The sequence below is a fragment of the Rhinatrema bivittatum genome, chromosome 10 (genome assembly GCF_901001135.1).
Source record: "Rhinatrema bivittatum chromosome 10, aRhiBiv1.1, whole genome shotgun sequence".
NCBI lineage: Eukaryota > Metazoa > Chordata > Amphibia > Gymnophiona > Rhinatrematidae > Rhinatrema > Rhinatrema bivittatum.
In genome coordinates this window covers 22,500,621-22,522,989 of record NC_042624.1, presented here as the reverse complement: position 1 = coordinate 22,522,989, position 22,369 = coordinate 22,500,621, and the positions used below count along the sequence as shown (strand labels likewise).

General features: G+C 44.9%; 1 protein-coding gene across 1 annotated transcript in view; it reads right to left on the bottom strand.

Moving 5' to 3' along the window:
- Window positions 1-22,369, bottom strand: part of UCK2 (uridine-cytidine kinase 2) — a 613,925-nt gene that overhangs the window by 98,654 nt on the left and 492,902 nt on the right. Inside the window, exon 6 of the mRNA XM_029618633.1 lies at window positions 17,503-17,551. Within this exon, the coding sequence (XP_029474493.1) occupies window positions 17,503-17,551 (49 nt within the window). The remainder of the gene's footprint in view (window positions 1-17,502; window positions 17,552-22,369) is intronic.

Genomic DNA, 22,369 nt, shown 5'->3' with positions numbered 1-22,369 from the left:
CCCTGTAGTCTGTCGAATAGCTCGGAGATAAGAGGCAGGGGATAACGATCCTTCACAATTATCTCATTGAGACCCCTGTAATCTATACATGGACGCAATGTTCCGTCCTTCTTCCCCACAAAGAAGAAGCCTGTGCCAGCAGGAGACTTGGAGGGTCTTATGAAGCCCTTTTGGAGGTTTTCCTTAATATATTCAGATATGGATTTATTCTATGCCATGGAGAGATGGTACACCTGTCCATTGGGTGGTTCAGTGTTGGGCTTCAGATTAATAGGGCAGTCACAGGATCTATGAGGCGGTAGTACGTCTGCAGCTTCTTTAGAAAAGACATCTTGAAACGATGCGTATTGAGGGGGCAACCCTGGCATCACTGGGGTAGTTGGCATGCAGGGTATAGGAGCGACCTCCATCAGGCATTTACCATGGCAGTCTGGGCCCCAACGTGAAAGCTCCAGAGTAGCTCAATTGAATTGAGGCATATGCTGCTGCAGCCACGGTAGCCCCAGTACTATAGGGTGCATGGCCTTCTCTAAAACAAAGAAGGAGAGCACCGGTCCGTAGACATACTGGTTCGGTGAGCTGGGTTACTTCGCCCGGTAAGGGCTCTCCATGAATTTAATATAGGAGTAGCGGAGACTTCATAGTGGTAGTGGGGATCTGCAAATGCTTAAACATTGTAGAATGAAATTGCTTCCTGCTCGAGTCCACTAGGGCAAGAGTCTGATACTCTAAGGGTCCGCAGTTCAAGGATACAGGAAGAGAGAGCGAAGGAGGGGGGCAGTAAGACATAAGAAGAGTCCTCCCACAGGACTTAAGTCTGCCAGTTTCCCGGACATATAGGGCATGTTTGAACAGCATGGCCAGCTTGTCCACAATACATGCACAGCCCCAATTTCTTCCATGTTCTTCTCTCTTTTGATGTCAGATGGCTGTGGCCTAACTGCATTGGTTCTTCTTCGCCCACAACTGGACCCGAGGGAACAGGCCTGGGTGTGGACTTAACTTGAGCTTCGCCCTGAAAGGGTCTTCTGGGAGTCTTGGTCTCTTGAACCTTGTCACGAAGTCGGTGATCAATCCTTGTTGCCAACTTCACTAGTTCAGCCAAGGTCTCAGGCATTTCACGAGTAGCGAGCTCATCCTTCGGACGAGAGTTCAGTCCTTCAAAGAAGAGGGTCTTCAGGAATTTAGGGTTCCAATGTAATTCAGACGCCAGTGTCTTGAATTCGATAGCGAAGTCAGCTAAAGGTTTAGTACCTTGCTTCAGGTGAACCAATGAAGATCCTGCAGTGGTATACCGGGCAGGGTAATCAAAAACTGATTTGAACAGCTCGAGGAATCCTTCTAGGTCATGTAGAATAGGATTCTCGCGTTCCCACAGCGAAGAGGCCCAAGTCAACGCTCTTCCGTCCAGAAAAGACAAGATATAGGTGGCCTTGGCATAAGCTGTGGGGAAATGGCTAGGTTGCAGGGAAAAGTGCATGCAACACTGGTTAATGAAACCTCTGCATCTCCAAACTTCCCCTGAGAAGCGTGTAGGAGCAGATAGAGGTACAATAGTCTTGACCGTCACTTCTGGCGGTGTAGTTTCTTTACCTGAGGTGGTGGCATCTGTGTGTGCAGCAGGTTGAATGCAGCAGTCAAACCCTCCAGTGCATTCTGCTGTTCGGAGATTCACTGGGCCAGGCCTGGAATGGCCTGCAATGCGGTGAGCTGAGCCGAATCCATGGAGTTAGTGATCTGCTATGGTTAAGCGGTGTTTAAGTGGATTCTTGGGTATTGTGGCAGGTGACCACGCCCACAGGGAGGAGCCCCGTGAGGAGCCACAGTACTGGGCTAGTCTCAGGACGCACATAGAGTTAGTTCTTTTATTAAACAGCTTGAAGTATACCACCAGAGGTGGAAGTAGTGAGGTAGTCTAGATGCAGCAGTCTCAGGACCCTCGGCAGAGGAAACCCTTCTCACCCCGTTGGTATAGGGGAATTCCGGTGCAGGTTTCTCAGCAAGGCAGTGCTGTGGATGAGATAGACTGAGTTAGATTACTCACTAGAAGGTTGCTGTAGGTATGCGACTGCACCAGGTTGAAGTAGATGGTACAGGCACTGAGGCAGGGAGAGCAGGTCCTCGAGGAGCAAATACCTGATCCCTGAAAGGCAACTGAAATAAAGCAGAGGGCCCCCGAGGAACGGGTACCCAGGTTAGCAGTTACCCCGAAGGGCAGAGAGAAAGCTTCCGGCCGCAGCACGAAAGCGGCAGAGTAGCTTAGACCGGCCGAGACCAATCGTTGCTAACTCAATAAGCTAGCAAATGGGTACAAGCTATATACCCGGATGGTGTGACGTCAGTAGAGGGAGACATCCCCGAGGTTCGCGCCAATGCTGGAATAAAGACATGGGTGGTGCGCGCGCACCCTACTAGTTCCTTGGGTGGAGCATGGCGAGAGGCAGCACCATAGCCTTTCCGGGGAAGCCGGAGAGGTTGGCTTATAGATGCGGCGGTAGCCATTTTCCCAAGGTAAGTGGGAGGAGCCGTGAACAAGATGAGGCAAATGGGGCGAAGCCATCTAGCACTGACGGACGCAACAATCATCTGCAGATAACCTTCCGCCCATTCCATAAGCTGGTCTATTTTCTGTGATACTTGCTGGCTCTTGGTTCCTCCCTGGCAAGTATATAAGCCACCGTCATCACGTTGTCCGACATCACGCAGCCTGTGGCTGAACTGCAAGCATGCCAGCTGTACCGCTCGGGTTTCCAGGCGATTGCTGGTCCAGCGGAACTCTTCAGCATTCCAACGCCCTTGGGCTGTTAACTTCAGACAGTGAGCCTTCCAACCATGGAGTCTCGAGTCTGTCATGAGTACCAACCAGTTCGGAGAGGACAAGTTGAATTCCCTTTCTAAGTTGTTCCTCCTGCAGCCACCACTGGAGGTGGGAGCAGACTTCCACAGGCAAGTGGAGCCGAACCACTTAGTCCTGAAACTGTGGAGTCCAATGAGATAGAATGCTGAAAAGGACGCATATGCACCTTTGCCCACTGTACCACTTCCAGGGTAGCCGCCATAAAGCCGAACACCAGTAGGTAAGGACCACACCATCGGACATATGGTGTTCATCAACTGATGAACTTCAGCCATCAATTTCTGGATTTGAACTTCCGGTAGGAAAATTCTGTCCTGTCCCGTGTCAAACCAGACCCCAGATATTCCAATGACTGGGATGGCTGAAGATTACTCTTGGTCAGATTCACCACTCAACTGAGCTCCTGTAATAAGGATATCACCTTGTGTGTTATCAGGCAGCTGTCTTCCTGAGATTTGGCACGAATCAGCCAGTCATCCAAATAATGGTGCACCAGGATTCCTTCTTTTCGTAAGGCTACTGCTACTGCTACCAAAACCTTGAAAAATATTCTGGGAGTGGTGGCTAGACCAAAAGGCAGCGCCTGAAACTGATAATGGTGTCCCAATACTGCAAAGCGTAGAAAGCGTTGGTGTTCCAATCAGATGGGAATATGAAAGTAAGCCTCTGACAGATCTAAGGAGGTCAAAAATTTCCCCGACTGCAGCATCATTATCTCAGAGCATAAGGTTTCCATGCAAAAATGAGTCACCTTCAAATGGCTGTTGTCCCTCTTGAGATCCAGGATGGGACGAAAGGAGCCCTCCTTCTTGGGCACAACAAAATAATTGGAATATTGCACCATACTTTCTTGAGACATGGGCATCGGAATCACAGCCCTCAGTCTGAGGAGACTTTGAAGCGTAAACTCCACTACCTGCTTCTTCTATGGGGAGTGGCAAGGAGACACCATGAAAATTTGTCTCTGGGGCGTCCAGTTCCAGATCAATCAATTCCTGAATGGCATCCATCACAGGTCAAAAACAAGAGGCTTTACGTAAGGAAACCAAAATGGGATTCTTTCTTGGCTCCGATAAAGCATCCAAACCAGGGACACCCAGCTGTTTCAAGGTCATAAGAACATAAGAACATAAGAAAATGCCATACTGGGTCAGACCAAGGGTCCATCAAGCCCAGCATCCTGTTTTCAACAGTGGCCAATCCAGGCCATAAGAACATGGCAAGTACCCAAAAACCCAAAAGTCTATTCCATGTTACCATTGCTAATGGCAGAGGCAATTCTCTAAGTGAACTTAATAGCAGGTAATGGACTTCTCCTCCATGAACTTATCAAATCCTTTTTTAAACACCGCTATACTAACTGCACTAACCACATCCTCTGGCAACAAATTCCAGAGTTTAATTGTGAGTTGAGTAAAAAAGAACTTTCTCCGATTAGTTTTAAATGTGCCCAATGTTAACTTCATGGAGTGCCCCCTAGTCTTTCTACTATCCGAAAGAGTAAATAACCAATTCACATCTACCCATTCTAGACCTCTCATAATTTTAAACATCTCTACCATATCCCACCTCAGCCGTCTCTTCTCCAAGCTGAAAAGTCCTAACCTCTTTAGTCTTTCCTCATAGGGCAGCTGTTCCATTCCCCTTATCATTTTTGTAGCCCTTCTCTGTACCTTCTCCATCGCAATTATATCTTTTTTGAGATGCAGCAACCAGAATTGTACACAGTATTCAAGGTGCGGTCTCACCATGGAGCGATACAGAGGCATTATGACATTTTCCGTTTTATTCACCATTCCCTTTCTAATAATTCCCAACATTCTGTTTGCTTTTTTGACTGCCGCAGCACACTGAACCGACGATTTCAATGTGTTATCCACTATGACGCCTAGATCTCTTTCTTGGGTTGTAGCACCTAATATGGAACCCAACTGTGTAATTATAGCATGGGTTATTTTTCCCTATATGCATCACCTTGCACTTATCCACATTAAATTTCATCTGCCATTTGGATGCCCAATTTTCCAGCCTCACAAGGACTTCCTGCAAATTATCTCAATCTGCTTGTGATTTAACTACTCTGAACAATTTTGTGTCATCTGCAAAAATGATTATCTCACTCGTCGTATTTCTTTCCAGATCATTTATAAATATATTGAAAAGTAAGGGTCCCAATACAGATCCCTGAGGCACTCCACTGTCCACTCTCTTCCACTGAGAAAACTGTCCATTTAATCCTACTCTCTGTTTCCTGTCTTTTAGCCAGTTTGCAATCCACGAAAGGACATTGCCACCTATCCCATGACTTTTTACTTTTTCTAGAAGCCTCTCATGAGGAACTTTGTCAAATGCCTTCTGAAAATCCAAGTATACTACATCTACCGGTTCACCTTTATCCACATGTTTATTAATTCCTTCAAAAAAGTAAAGGAGATTTGTGAGGCAAGACTTGCCCTGGGTAAAGCCATGCTGAATTTGTTCCATTAAACCATGTCTTTCTATATGTTCTGTGATTTTGATGTTTAGAACACTTTCCACTATTTTTTCTGGCACTGAAATCAGGCTAACCGGTCTGTAGTTTCCCGGATCGCCACTGGAGCCCTTTTTAAATATTGGGGTTACATTTGCTATCCTCCAGTCTTCAGGTGCAATGGATGATTTTAATGATAGGTTACAAATTTTTACTAATAAGTCTGAAATTTCATTTTTTAGTTCCTTCAGAACTCTGGGGTGTATACCCTCCGGTCCAGGTGCTTTACTACTCTTCAATTTGTCAATCAGGCCTACCACATCTTCTAGGTTCACCGTGATTTGATTCAGTCCATCTGAATCATTACCCATGAAAACCTTCTCCATTACGGGTACCTCCCCAACATCCTCTTCAGTAAACACCGAAGCAAAGAAATCATTTAATCTTTCCGCGATGGCCTTATCTTCTCTAAGTGCCCCTTTAACCCCTCGATCATCTAACGGTCCAACTGATTCTCTCAGAGGCTTTCTGCTTCGGATATATTTAAAAAGTTTTTACTGTGAGTTTTTGCCTCTACAGCCAACTTCTTCTCAAATTCTCTCTTAGCCTGTCTTATCAATGTCTTACATTTAACTTGCCAACGTTTATGCTTTATCCTATTTTCTTCTGTTGGATCCTTCTTCCAATTTTTGAATGAAGACCTTTTGGCTAAAATAGCTTCTTTCACCTCCCCTTTTAACCATGCCGGTAATCGTTTTGCCTTCTTTCCACCTTTCTTAATGTGTGGAATACATCTAGACTGTGCTTCTAGAATGGTATTTTTTAACAATGATCACGCCTCTTGGACATTTTTTACTTTTGTATCTGCTCCTTTCAGTTTTTTTCTAACAATTTTTCACATTTTATCAAAGTTTCCCTTTTGAAAGTTTAGCACGAGAGCCTTGGATTTGCACACTGTTCCTCTTCCAGTCATTAAATCAAATTTGATCATATTATGATCACTATTGCCAAGCGGCCCCACCACCATTACCTCTCTCACCAAGTCCTGTGCTCCACTGAGAATTAGATCTAAAATTGCTCCCTCTCTTGTCGGTTCCTGAACCAATTGCTCCATAAAGCTATCATTTATTCCATCCAGGAATGTTATCTCTCTAGCGTGTCCCGATGATACATTTACCCAGTCAATATTGGGGTAATTGAAGTCTCCCATTATTACTGCACTACCAATTTGGTTAGCTTCCCTAATTTCTCTTAGCATTTCACGGTCCGTCTCACCATCTTGATCAGGTGGACGGTAGTATACCCCTATCACTATAGTCTTCCCCGACACACAAGGGATTTCTACCCATAAAGATTCAATTTTGTATTTAGTCTCATGCAGGATGTTTATCCTGTTGGACTCTATGCCATCCTGGATATAAAGCGCCACACCTCCTCCTGGGTGCTCCTCTCTGTCATTGCGATATAATTTGTACCCTGGTATAGCACTGTCCCATTGGTTATCCTCTTTCCACCTGAATGGTGGCGAGAGATCGTCATTTGGGTGCGGTACATTGATGATATACTGTTTATATGGAAAAGCACTGAAGACAAATTGACATCCTTTTTTGAGTGGATCAATTTGCAGGATCCAAATCTCCAGTTCACCAAACAGTCATTTCACCAAATTTCATTTTTAGATGTATTGGTGAGTTTGAATAATGGACAACTCAGTACCACCATGTATCGCAAACCCACCGACAAAAATAATCTTTTGAAATTTCACAGTCACCATCCATCATCGTTCAAGCGTGGCTTACCTGTCAGTCAATTCTTCAGAATTAAACGAATTTGTTCTGACCACAGTGAATTTGAAATACAACCTCAAATTTTGCGTGAAAGATTTTTAGAACGGGGCTACCCGAAGTCTGTTGTTAAAAGGGCATACAAACGGGCTAAATATTCGGACAGATCATCGCTGTTAACTTATAAGCCCATTAAACAAGATCCTGCACTTGTTTGTGTACTAAATCAATCAGTTGCTACATCCGTCATAGCATCTTCAATCCGCCAACATTGGCCTGTCCTGGCCTTACATGAGGCTCTCAAAGAGCCGCCCTTAATTGTCACAACACGGGGCTCTAACATCCGTGACAAGTTGATCCACGCGGTCACTCATCGGCGAGGTGACAAACCGAGCGGTAGCCACAATCAGTGTGGCCATTGCGCTCATTGTCAAAACAGTATGGACGGGGAAATATGGATTGAACCTCTGACAGGATATAAAGTTGTCCGAAAATCACACACTACATGCGATTCAGATTACGTTGTTTATGCTATTATGTGCACCTGTCCCAAGGTATACATCGGAAGAACTACCAGGAAAATTAGAATACGCTTGAATGAGCATAAATCAAAATTAAACACAGAGACTTTGACAGCTCCCATCACACTGTGTTCAGCAAAGCCACGCTTTCACAGATTTAAAATGGACAATTTTGGATCAAGTGTTGACATCTCCCCGCGGGGGTGATCGGATTAGACTCTTAAACAAGCGGGAGGCCTTTTGGATTTTTACATTGAAATCACAAGCCCCATTAGGCTTGAACAAATTATTGGACTGGAATTCTATATTATAGTTGGCACTAAATTACTGAACGAGCATTGAATTGATAGCGTCTCTTTTGATTGGTTGTTCAGACGTACACGTTGTGTCCTTAGAGCTCTGTTTGGATTGGTTACGCAGCTATTCCATCACCAAGTTTAAAAACGGTACACCCGTTAATTTTCAGCGTTGTCAGATCCGGATAGAGTCCACCGGACTCACGCTTGAGACCCAGTAGGCAATGGCTCAACACCCACCGACTACACATCTAAGGAGGACGATATCCCTGATGAAAGGTCCTTGAACGGACCTGAAACGTGGCTGCGTCGGTCACCCATCAAGACTATCAGATAAGTCGGGATGTTGAATGAGCTTAGTTTTTAAGCCTTCAGATATAACTCCTTATGCCTAGCGAGGTTGTTTACAAGCGCTTGAAATATCTATCTATACCCTTTGTTGGGATTACTACAATTTTGCCGGGACATTCACATTTCAGTTTATTATTGATAGAGTGATTTCATTCACCATTACTAACAAGGACAATTTTTTAAAAAATACACTTTTGAAAGATTTTCACTTGGTGTTCATCACATCGGTTCACGAACAATACTGGATGGAGGAGGTTCGTTTATGATTATAATCACAATCATATTACCCTGTGGGGATTTATGATAATCATATATGAAATGTTCCTCTCTTTCCTAAAAATTTTTTATGAAAAACACATTAGTTAATAGCCGTTCAAATTGCTTTACTCAATCGAGATCAGGAATTTACATATTGATTTGATAAATTGATCACGAAGAAATTCAATTGGTGGTTTCTCAATAGCGTTTAGAAATCCTTCTAAAAGTTAATTTGGTGCTTATTGGTAGTTTTTGGTATCATTCACTACTATACATTCTAATTCTCCCATCTTACTTCTTAGACTTCTGGCATTAGCATACAAACATTTCAAAGTGTGTTTTTTGTTTGTATTTTCATTCTGCTTTTTAATTGATAGGGATAAGTTAGAATTTTTTAGCTCAGGTGAGATTTTACTTACAGGCACTTGGACTATTTTTCTAATTATTGGAACCTCACTGTCAGGATGCCCTAATTCTAATGCATCATTAGTATCCTTTGAAGATACCTCTCTCCGAACCATGCGCTGCTGAGTGACTGTCGGCTTTCCCCTTTGTTCTAGTTTAAAAGCTGCTCTATCTCCTTTTTGAAGGTTAGCGCCAGCAGTCTGGTTCCACCCTGGTTAAGGTGGAGCCCATTCCTTCGGAAGAGACCTCCCCTTCCCCAAAAGGTTCCCCAGTTCCTAACAAAACTGAATCCCTCTTCCTTGCACCATCGTCTCATCCACGCATTGAGACTCCAGAGCTCTGCCTGCCTCTGGTGACCTGCGCGTGGAACAGGGAGCATTTCAGAGAATGCTACCCTGGAGGTTCTGGATTTAAGCTTTCTACCTAATAGCCTAAATTTGGCTTCCAGAACCTCCCTCCCACATTTTCCTATGTCGTTGGTGCCCACATGTACTACGACAGCCGGCTCTGCCCCAGCACTGTCTAAAATCCTATCTAGGTGACACGTGAGGTCTGCCACCTTCGCACCAGGTAGGCATGTTACCAGGTGATCCTCACACCCACCAGCCACCCAGCTATCTACATTCCTAATAATCGAATCACCAACTATGACGGCCGACCTAACCCTTCCCTCCTGGGCAGTAGGCCTTGGGGAGATATCCTCAGTGCGAAAGGAAATCAGGGCCGGCAATTCATCTCTATGAAAGAACCGCAACATGGTTTGATACGGTTCCAGCCCTGGAGAAATTTCCCCATCTTCCAGGGAATCAGAATCAACCTTATCATTAGTGCCATCCGGATTCCTGTCGGGAACACCCAGAGGGAGCCAAGGCAAGCCTCGGCGCTTAAGCATATGACTGGAATAGGGAGGAGCCATTGGCTGAGGTTCTGATTGGCCACAAATGGGGGAAGTGGAGGACTGTGCCTGAAGAAAGACTTGTAAGCATTGAAAAAATTCCACCCAAGAAAAAACAGCTGGGTCCAAACCAAGCCCAGAAGGAAGTTGAGCTGGTCCCACCAGTGGAGCTGGCATCCCCCCAGTCAAAGCCGTAATCAACCCATCATCAGAATGGGAAGAGGCCAGCTTAGCAAAATCCGAGGAAGACAATTCTCCCTGAGTGTCTGAGCAGCGTTGACACAGGTTAGAAGCCAGGTCAGGCTGAGAAGCCCTAATATGACAGGCAACACAAATAGGAAGACACTTAGACTTCTTGCTTACCGGCACCATCGTGGCAGTAAACTTGAGTCAGAATGGCTCGCACTCAAAAATGAAATGTGCCTAGAAGAGAGTGCGGCAAGGCGCATGCACAACCTGTGCGCCAAGTTAAGCACATAAAAAAGTTTGTGCATGTAAAAACCGCGCTCAAAAACAGAGAGCCCAATGCAAGTACAGAGCACACCGACGGCCTATAGAGGGCAGCAGCACACGCATAAGAGCACGGAAAATGGCCGCCGTGGCCTTCCATGCGGCATGCAAGAACAAAGCCTAAGAATGGGATCTAGCCCACTGGGAGCTGCTCAACCCGCCTGGCTGCCCAGTTCTCCAATCGTAGCGGGAACGAACATTGGTACGGTGCGCCAAGAACAAAGACCAGAGGAAGTCCTGAAACCCTTCTAATAGTCTCTGATTCAGGTTAAAACTTTTTTTTTTTTAAATCTTACCTGAGCTCAGCGCTTACCGGCTGAGTACAGAGATGGTCTCCAGTTGTGGGGGGAGAGGGCATCTGCCATCACCGCCACGCTCGGCCTCCTATACCCCTGCTTTTCAGCTGAACTAGCAGCTAAGTCCACGCTGGGAAACCCAGCTACTGGACCAAGGCACACCTCTGAGGGACCACGGAAATCACCTCAGAAATTCCCAACTATGGGAAGGGACCATTAGGTATCACCGCAGGAGAGCGAAGCTTTCTTTTCCTGAATTACGAATTTCAAATTTCTCCTTCCAGAAAGCTCGAAGAAATCCCCATAGGGAGATGCACGTCCACCATCTGCTGGTAATGGAGAATACTGCTAGTGTTGCGGTGTGGACCCTTGGGCCAAAGTGGGGGTTGACGCTGCCTACAGGGGGCGAACCCCACTGTAGGTCCCTACCATTGGCAGGCGGCCTGGTGTGGTGTGGAGACCCTACTGGACCTTCATCACTACCTATCCTTGTTCCCCGCGGGTTGAGTCCTTGGGTGCCAGGGCCGGCTGGACATAGGTGTGGGTCTCCGTGTGAAGAATCCAGATGAACGTTGGACGAAGGCAGTGTCAGACAGGCCAGAATCAGGGCAGGAAGCAAGCAAAGGAGTCCAGGAGTCAAGCCGAAGTCAGGTCAGGTAGCAAGCAGAGGAATCCAGGAGACAAGCAGAGGTCAAACCAGAAGAGCAGACCGAGGAGTAGAAGGGAACTGGAGCAGGGGCTCAAACAGGAACTGGAGCAGAAGCTGGATCAGCAACTGAAGCAGGAGCACACCCACCCATGCAGAGCAGAGCCGTTGCTGAGGCAATTCTGGGAGGGCTTAGCTGCTCTTATATAGGGCCTCCTGCTGATGTCATCAGATGGGGCGGTGGGTGAGTTTTCTGCTGCAGCCCCTTTAAAGGTTGGGGCGAACCGCACGCGTACCTAAGGGATCCAGTGGGCGAAGGTGCGCCGGCGTCAGGTTGCTGCTGAGGAAGCCATCAGTGGCGGCTTCTTCAGGCCGCGTCCATGGGGTGAGGTACATGGCCTTGGTGGGGGGTGAGCATGGCTGGCCGCAGAGCGTGGCGGCCAGCCATCGTAACAGGCAGGCTGGGGTCACTGCAGGGCTATATATATACTGTGACGTCAGCTTGCTCCATTTCCATTTCCATTTGCTGGCAGGGGAGGATAAACCAATGGTCCTCAGCCCATCCGTCTACATGCTAGGAAAATGTGTTTCTATTTCCAATTAAAAGATGTAACCTAAAAAGTAGATTCCGCTGTTTGGACAAAACCGGGAGACCTTGTTATGTGTCCCTTATATAGTAACAGAGATAATGTTAGCCTGCTGTCTGCCGCACAATTTCGCTATCCCAGCAGAAATAGACCAGATCTGGAAGAGGATCTAGAGTACTCCCCATCATGTTACCAGGATAATACAGAGAGTGGAAGTCAGGTTTGCTACTGAATCATTGAGTTTTTCTTTGCTTGAAAACCTAAATCTCTGCAGTTAGGAAATATTTGATGGTGACTGCTGTGTGGGTGTTCCAAACACTGCAGCCCTACAGTGATAATGTGTATTTTCTTTTCCCATGAACTCGACGTTGATACACGTTCTCATGTGCCTGCTATATCAGAAGAAACTGGAAATGGGGGTGAAAGGCATAACAGGCAACTTGTGTGGAATGAGGATGCAGCTCTGTGTGTAACCTTAGCATCCTTTATGGTCACTGAACTGCTCTTTCTTTAAAGGCCTCCTACAGTTTATCACAAGGGACCTTTGTTTACCTTGTAAATTATATTTCCCTTAGTATTTTCCATGAACAAAACCAAAATCCAATGGCAACATGACTTATCCACAGATGTTTCTCCTGTATGTAATAATATCATTTAGCAACACACAGTACTTTTAATCACATAGAAAAGGCAATTGGAAAACAAAACTCAGGAAAACGAAGGTTCCTATACATACTGCATATAGTGAAGGCAGCTGCCTTTTTTCTTTTTTAGGGGCCCTCTTGTGCACTTGTAATGCAAATGGTTGCCAGCCTTCCAGAAAATAAGGTTACAATAAAGCAATATAAGGCCTGTATCTCCAGTGACCTCCCTTCCCCAACCCAGTACCTGCTGGCTGAAATATCTTCCAAGGGGAAGATATTTCAGCCAGCAGGTACTGGGTTGGGGAAGGGAGGGATGGGAGCCATCAATGTATGGAATATTATAATAAATGGTTTGACATTCAAACCATTTATTATAACATTCAATACAGTCGGGAGAATTGCTGGACCAGAGGCAGCATGGATTCACCAGGGGAAGATCCTGTCAGACAAATCTGATTGACTAGGGAGTTGGATCAAAGAAGAGTGCTCGATGTCATCTATTTGGATTTCAGCAAGGCTTTTGATACGATCCCGCACAGGAGGCTGGTGAATAAAATGAGAAGCTTATGAGTGAGTGCCAAGGTGGTGGTCTGGATTGCAAACTGGTTGAAGGACAGAAGACAATGTGTGATGACAAATGGAACTTACTCTGAAGAGAGAGCGGTGTTAAGCGGAGTGCCGCAAGGATCGGTGTTGGGACCGGTCCTGTTCAATATCTATGTGAGCAACATAGCGGACGAATAGAAGATAAGGTTTGTTTGTTTGCGGATGACACTAAGATCTGCAACAGAGTGGACACACCGGAAGGAGTGGAGAGAATGAGACGAGATTTAAAGAAGCTGGAAGAGTGGTCGAAGATATGGCAGCTGAGATTCAATGTCAAGAAGTGCAGAGTCATGCATATGGGGTGTGGAAATCCAGAAGAACTGTGTTCGATAGGGGGTGAAGGGCTAATGCGCACGGAGCAGGAGAGAGACCTTGAGGTGATCTTGTCTAACGATCTGAAGTCGGCGAAACAATGTGACAAGGCGATAGCTAAAGCCAGAAGAATGCTGGGCTGCATAGAGAGAGGAATATCGAGTAAGAAAAGGGAAGTGATGATCCCCTTGTACAGGTCCTTGGTTAGGCCTCACCTGGAGTACTGCGCTCAGTTCTGGAGACCGTATCTCCGAAGAGACAGAGACAGGATGGAGGCGGTCCAGAGAAGGGCAACCAAAAAGGTGGATGGTCTTCATCGAATGACTTATGAGGAGAAATTGAAGAATCTAAATATGTACACCCTGGAGGAAAGGAGGAGCAGAGGTGATATGATACAGACTTTCAGATACTTGAAAGGTTTTAATGATCCATGGTCAACAACAAACCTTTTCCGTTGGAAAAAAATCAGCAGAACCAGGGGTCACGATTTAAAACTCCAGGGAGGAAGACTCAGAACCAATGTCAGGAAGTATTTCTTCACGGAGAGGGTGGTGGATGCCTGGAATGACCTTCCGGAGGAAGTGGTGAAGACCAAAACTGTAAAGGACTTCAAAGGGCTGTGGGACAAACACTGTGGATCCATAAAGTCTAGAGGATGTGAATGAAGAGTGGGTGGCTCACAGGAACGACGGCTACTACCGGTGGTAATACCCTTATTCAATAAACATACACTCAGTTAATGCGACTCCAACATTGGTCTAAGCTTCAGCGGCAATGAGGAAATGTGGAAAAAAGGATTTGCATTCACAAAAAAGCGGGGAGTAGCTTGCTTGTTATGGTGGTTACTACCCCAAACCAAACAAGCCTGATACTTCATTTTCAATGCATATAAAGCATAGCGCTCTGCTTCAATGGCAGGGGAGAAAGTCTGACACTTCACGCATATCCAGCATAGCTCTCTGCTTCAACGGCAGGGGAGAAAGTCTGACACTTCACGCAATATCCAGCATATCTCTCTGCTTCAACGGCAGGGGAGAAAGTTTGACACCACGCATATCCAGCATAGCTCTCTATTTCAACGGCAGGGGAGCAAGACTGATACTTCACTTTCAATGCATAGCCAGCATAGCTCTCTGCTTCAACAGCAGGGGAGAAAGTCTGATACTTCATGCATATCCAGCATAGCTCTCTGCTTCAACAGCAGGGGAGCAAGACTGATACTTCAATTTCAATGCATAGCCAGCATAGCTCTCTGCTTCAACAGCAGGGGAGCAAGACTGATACTTCAATTTCAATGCATAGCCAGCACGGCTCTCTGCTTCAACGGCAGGGGAGAATGAAGAAAAGTGGATCTATATTCAGCAACAACCAACAAGGACTGAATTACATAGTATGGATTAGCAGATAAGCATGGGTGTAGCTTGCTTATTGCGGTGGTTAATACCCCTAACTAATTAAGCTATTTCACTTAGATGCAGTTCCAACACTGCTCTCTACATTAATGGCAGGGGTGGAAGGGAAATAGAATAAAAAAGGTTACTAAGAGCCAAGAGTAACAGATAAGTATGAGAGAAAAAAAAAAGTGCGAAAGCTTGCTGGGCAGACTGGATGGGCCGTTTGGTCTTCTTCTGACGTCATTTCTATGTTTCTATGACATGGGAGGAGGCACATGGGGGCGTAGGGGCTGCTAGCCTAAAGTTAAGTTGCATTACATAAGAGAATATTGAATACTTGAAGAGTAAGCCTTTATGCCATGGGAAGTCTATACAAAAAAGTGAAGACCAGATGCAGGAGTTGGAAGATGAATTAGATACTATCTTTAAACAGAGCACTTTCACTATCACAATATCAATGGTGGTCTGCTTACTGTGACAGAATACTTAAGGAAGCAGCTATATAGTTGTTGCCTGTCCCCGTTGCGACAGGCCCGCGACCGGGCCTACTCACCTCCGGTACCTGGCTCTCGGCCCATCCTCCCTGGCGGCGGTGACTAGCCACTTGTGCTCCTGAAACCCCGCTGCCTCCTCGGCCTCTCTCTGTCCATCTGCGGGCTCCGCTGGCTCTCCCTGTTCTTCCACGGACTCCTCCAGTTCCCGGTGGGTCTCCCCACATGTGCCACGGGGGGGGACACTGCCGTCCAGCGGCCTGATTCCTCCTAGGCGAGCACGCGTGCGTTTCTTCCTCTTTTAAAGGAGCCACAGCAGGAATCCTATCCGTGGCCCAGGATGATGACATCATCGGGCCCTGCTACTTAAGGCAGGGCCCGCCATCGTTCCTTGCCTTGGCAACAGGTCTCCATGCTTGTCGTATGCTCGTTGCTCATCCTAGTTCCTGACCTTGTTCCTAGTTCCTGTTCCTGATTCCATTCTTGGTTACTCCCTAGCCTTGCTTGGACTGACTACCTGCTTTGACCCCTGCTACGTTTGGACCATGCTCAGGACTGATTACCAGCTTTGACTCTTGCTTCATTGGACCTCGCTCAGGACTGATTACCGGCTTTGCCCCTTGCTACATTGTAACTACACTCAAGACTGATTCCTGTCTTGGCTTTCACTCCACTGCACCTTGACTAGCTCTGCCCCCTGCCCCGACTCCAGCCTGTTGCCAACTATGCCTTTGGTATCTCCCTGGGCTTGGCCCTCTGAGGCTCCGGCCTTCTGCCACCCAGGCATCACCTGTTCTTGTTCCTGGCCCGTCCTTGGCGCCCGGGTCTCCGGTCCCCTGCCTTGTCCAGACCTGCTTCGGTCCCTCCGATACCTCTGCTGGTCCCTGGCTACCTGCTACAACATCCACTGGGAGTCATCTGATGGAGGCCCGCCCAAGACCAGCCAGCCTGGCACCCAAGGGCTGAACTTGCGGGGAACGTGAGCTGGAATTGGCGATCTTGTGGATTTTATTTTTAAGTGCAGCCTTCAGGTCCCAGAAGCAGTGGGATACCTATTCACTGGAACATCTCTTGACTCTCTTACCTGCAATCCTTGTGACAGTCCTTCTCTATATAATGGTCTTCATGTCCTTTGAAGTCTTTGCAACTTGTAGTCCAAAGAACTGGCCATAGCTGGCCAACACTCCCTCAATGAGCATGTCATTTTCATCACTGGTGAACTTGCAGGCCCAAAGTTGTTGCTTGCCCTCATTCTGCAACTTGGTAGGGTTGCCACTTCCGGGAAAATCTGTTCCCTCCTTCCTTGTCTCTCCACCCACTCCCCTCTCTCAGCTCTTCCACCCCCTATCCCGCTTCTCCTCTGAGTAGTAGTGCTGTCTGGCATTCTCCTGGCTTCTCCTCAACACCTCCCCCTTTCCCCCTACCACTCCCATGCTCCTGCAATTCAGCCCTGTGCTGCTCCTCCCTCTGGCCCCACTAACACTCTGGCGAGCCTCCTCCTTCCTGCCCCTTATCCGTCCTATCTTCCTATTCTCTCCTGACCTCCCTATCCTCACTTGCCCCAGTCACATGCCTGCTATGCCTATTCACTTCCCTGCCACTTGCCATCCTAACCCCTAGCACATTTTCACAACCTGTCCTTTCACAGTCTAAACACAAAGGACAAACAAGACAGACAAGACGAACAGAACAAAAACACATCCTCTTTCATTCACAGATAAGCACAACAGACAATGGAAAAGTTAAAAACAGTAGGAACACAAAAAGACAAGACACAGCACTTGGGTAATGGCATAGGAAAGCCTTCTCACCTACCAAAACCTCCTTTCACCTCCAACTCCTCACACACCTAAGCATCCTTCAAAGAAGCAGGTACAGGAAGTAGCCTTTCATACAGCAAGAAAATGTTGAGCAAAACATTATTTTATTGCAACGTGCGAAACAGTATTTTATCACAATGCGCAAAGGGGTAAAATATCGCTTTACGCAATATTTCCTAAACCACTTCTCCTTGCCTTTCTGAATATTGCAGTACCAAATAGTTCTTACCATGCAATTTTAATGGAAAATATTATAATGGAAAGTATTAGTTACTTTTTTACTGCAACTTAATGAATGACCCTCATTCTTAGATCACTGCCCTCTATCCCAAAAAGATAATTATACAAATTCTACTCACCTAGGTTATCCACACCTCTTGGAATGATGACATCTGCATATTTCTTGGTCTGTGAACAACCAAAAGACCTCACGTTAAGAAGGAATACTAATGAATTAAACTCTTCACTGCAAAGTCTCCCTTTTAATTATGATAGTCATTTATCTCTTAACAGGCAGATGTCATGTTCATCCTCCATTTCTTCTACTTCTTACATCCCCTTTTTAGACCCAACATACCATCCTCTCTTCTCCGCCCCTCAAGTATTAGGATGAGGTATAGTATTGTACATTTGCTGATACTTGGCAGTCCATAAAGTCAGGGCTTAGCCCATTCCAATGAGAAAAACAGAATATGATAAGTCTCCTGTTCTTTCTACATTGTTTCTGATAGGTTACAGGAGATTCTATAGGGATATAAGGACATAAGGACATGCCATACTGGGTCAGACCAAGGGTCCATCGTCCTGTTTCCAACAGTGGCCAATCCAGGCCATAAGAACCTGCCAAGTACCCAAAAACTAAGTCTATTCCATGCTACTATTGCTAGTAACAGCAGTGGCTATTTTCAAAGTCAACTTAATTAATAGCAGGTAATGGACTTCTCCTCTAAGAACTTATCCAATCCTTTTTTAAACACAGCTACACTAACTGCACTAACTACATCATCTGGCAACAAATTCCAGAGTTTAATTGTGCGTTGAGTGAAAAAGAACATTCTCCGATTAGTTTTAAATGTGCCACATTTTTTGAGATGCGGCGACCAGAATTGTAAACAGTGTTCAAGGTGCGGTCTCACCATGGAGCGCTACAGAGGCATTATGACATTTTCTGTTTTATTCACCATTCCCTTTCTAATAATTCCCAACATTCTGTTTGCTTTTTTGACTGTTGGACTCTATGCCATCCCAGACATAAAGCGCCACACCACCTCCCGGGTGCTCCTCTCTATCATTGCGATATAATTTGTACCCCGGTATAGCACTGTCCCATTGGTTGTCCTCTGAGATGCCAATTAAGTCTATGTCATCATTCACTGCTATACATTCTAATTCTCCCATCTTACTTCTTAGACTTCTAGCATTAGCATATAAACATTTCAAAGTTTGTTTTTTGTTTGTATTTTCATTCTGCTTTTTAATTGAATAGGGATAAGTTAGAATTTTTTAGCTCAGGTGAGTTTTTAGTTACAGGCACTAGGATTACTTTTCTTATTATTGGAACCTCACTGTCGGGATGCCCTAATTCTAATGCATCATTAGTATCCTTTGAAGATACCTCTCTCCAAACCATGCGCTGATGAGCGACTGTCGACTTTCCCCTTTGTTCTAGTTTAAAAGCTGCTCTATCTCCTTTTTAAAGGTTAGCACCAGCAGTCTGGTTCCACCCTGGTTAAGGTGGAGACCATCCCTTCGGAAGAGACTCCCCCTTCCCCAAAAGGTTCCCCAGTTCCTATCAAAACTGAATCCCTCTTCCTTGAACCATAGTCTCATCCACGCTTTGAGACTCCAGAGCTCTGCCTGCCTCTGGTGACCTGCGCGTGGAACAGGGAGCATTGCAGAGAATGCTATCCTGGAGGTTCTGGATTTAAGTTTTTTACCTAAGAGTCTAAATTTGGCTTCCAAAACCTCCCTCCATTGTTGTTCCACATCTCTCTTCTTCTCCCAGCCTTCTAATTCTTCCTCCAGGTACTTCCCCATTTCATCAAAGTCCGTGTTTTTGAACTGCAAAACTCAGGTCTTCGTGCTTCTTCTCCATATGCTATTTGTGATATGAAACCATACCTTTTGATGATCACTGGTGCTGAGGTGTGCACCCACCTGGACATCAGAGACATTATCTCCATTAGTGAGCACTAAATCGAGCATAGCGCCCTCCCTCAGGGGTTCCATTACCATTTGTTTGAACAGAGCCCCTTGAAGGGCATCCACTATCTCTGTACTATGTTACATTCTGCAGAAGGATTCTCCAGTCTACATCCAGCAGATTAAAATCTCCAACAATCACTTCTCCCTTCTTTCCCATCTTTCGGATGTCTTCAACCAGATCTCTGTCAAGCTGTTCCATTTGATTTGGAGGCCTGTAAACCAATAAAAATGGATGCCCCATCATGTTTTTAGGTCGGCCCATAGTGCTTCTTCTTTGCCCCATCTTCCTTGCAGCTCAGATACTTGGATATTGTTTCTGACATAAAGAGCCACTCCTCCCCCTTTCCTGTCCTCTCTGTCCTTCCTTAACAAGTTATGGCCCGGTATTGCCGTATCCCAATCATGAGATTCCGTGAGCCATGTCTCCGTGACAGCTACCACGTCCAAGTCCACCTCTATCATTAGGGCTTGCAGATCTGGGATTTTATTGCCCAAACTACAAGCATTTGTGCTCATAGCTTTCCAGATTTTCCCTTTCAGGTTACTGCTTTTCTTGGACTCCTTTTGTGACTTAGTTGAGTTTTGTTATCCACTTCACTCTTTTCCATTGCATTTGTATTTGGGGGGGGTGACATTCTAATTTCTTACTGCCACTCCCGGCATCTAGTTTAAATGCCTTATAACATAGGATTTGAATTTATCTCTTAGGATCCTTTTTCCTGCCAGAGACAGATGTAAGCCATCTTTTACAAAGAGCTTTTTACTGTTCCATACATGGCCCCAGCCCCCAATAAATCCAAAACTTTGTTCCTTACACCAGGATTTGAAGTTATTAATATGGCTTAGCCTCTCCTTCCCTTTTCCATGAACAGATAACACTTCTGAAAAGGCAATGGTTGTCGTCATGTGACTAATCTGCTTTGCTAGAGACTGGAAATCTCTCTGTACCTCTTGGATGCTGCTTCTAGCAAGGTCGTTGTTTCCCAAATGGATGATAATATAAACTTTAGAGTCTTTACTTTCTTCTTTGATCACTTTGAGTATTTGAATAGCATTTCTGCTGGCTGATGAGCCTGGAAGGCTTTTAACTGTAGTCTCTCTCTCACTAAGAGTTCCCAGATTAGTGCCTCTGATGACAGTCACCCAGCACAATGAGCTTTTTCCTTTGGTTACTGAATGTTTTATGGAATTTCTGTATGCATTGGGTTTCTTCTTTCTTTTCCGATAACACTTCAATCTTTTTCGCAATAACTTAAATATCTAATACTGAGAAGGTGTTTTGTACTCGTGCCACTTGACACAGCATGTGTCTCCACATCATAGGTCTAATTCTACCAGAGTCCACTGTAATCCTGTTGTTTTTTTGAGTTCCTTAATGCCCTGTGTGATTTGGGGGGGGGGGGGGTAGACTTGTGGGCTGCACAGCTGTCAAGAATGGGTGTCTGTGAGTCACAGGTCTTATCCTACCTGAGCCCACTGTAAACCCATTTTTCCTTCAGTTTTGGTTTTTCTGTGGTAATGGGGAATTAATTCCTGAATAATGTAAAGTGGGTGAAACTTTCTTTATTGCAGCTAATTCAGCTTTAATTTCAGCCAGCTCCTTTTTCAAAGAAGAGAGTTCTGAACAAATGGGGCAAGCCCTAAGTTTCCAGATGATTTCCCTCAGAATAAAGGCTCCACAATAGTTACATTGGATAGTTCTCATTTTGGTAAATTTACTTGATGGATAACACCCGAGGTGATGTTATTAACGTGCCGCGGTATATAAAAACCCACTAAATAAATAAATAAATAAATAAATAAGGAAATACCAAATTACTAATTTATGTAGTTGCCAATTATGTATTTAGGCAGACTATATCAGAAAATGTACTTCTACATTATTAACAATTATTCTGCAATATTAAAGAAAATGTACTTCTACAAGACCGCATAGAGAACAGAGCACGGTGTATTAATTTAACAATTATTGATTTACCTGAGCATATCAAATATTCAGAGCTTATGCATCTTGCTCAGATATGACTTCTTGAAACACTTGTACTTTCGTTAGAGACTGAGCCAGTAGTACTGGAATGTGGACAAAATCTTGGTCCAATGAAAGAAGGAGCACCTTGACCCCGAACTGTGACAACAAAAATTCTCAATTTTGCTATTAAAGTAAAAATTTTGCAAGCATATAAAACATGCTCTGTGTTTGAATATGACGAACACAAGCTCCTTTTAATGATTACACTATAGTTTGTCAATTTGTTCTATTACATCTTCCACTTTCATGATTTTCTCCAGTTCCTCCAAATTGTCTCCAGTGTGAGTATCTCTCCTACTCTGTGAATTCCAGCTGCTAAACCTTCAAGCTCTCTTAGATAGCTTATCATTCTTTCTACTCCTTCAGGTGAGGAAGTCAGTTGGGCTGCTAGATGACCAAGGTGCAAAAGACATGCTCAAGGAAACAAGGAAACACTGAATGAATTCTTTGCCTTGATCTTTACTGAGGAGGATGTTTGTTACATACCCACTCCTGAAATATTCTTTAATAGTGGAGATTATGAACAGCTGATGAAATTCTTTGATGTATTGATTTTGAGCAGCTATTTTATTCTTGTTTAGACATTTGATTTATTTTTAGTTGTCTTTTTTCTTTTTGTTTTAATTGTGCATGTTTTTATTTGTTCACTGCCTAGAGCTTTGGTAAAGGTGGCTTATAATTACAAATAAATACATATTTTGAAAATGGAGCATGTAATAGATAAGATTGACATATTAAAAACAAATCACTGGAACCAGATGGTATCCACTCCAGAGTTCTAAAAGAAATAAAATATGAAATTAATAACCTGTCACTAATAATCTGTAGCTATCATTTAAAAAAAAGCCAAGCTACCTGAAGACTGAAAGATGGCCAACGTGGCGCCAATTTTAAAATTGGGTATAGAGGTGATCTATAAAATTACAGACCATTGAAACTGATGTCTGTGCTGGGCAAAATGATAAAAAGCATTCTTAAAAACAACGGCTGGA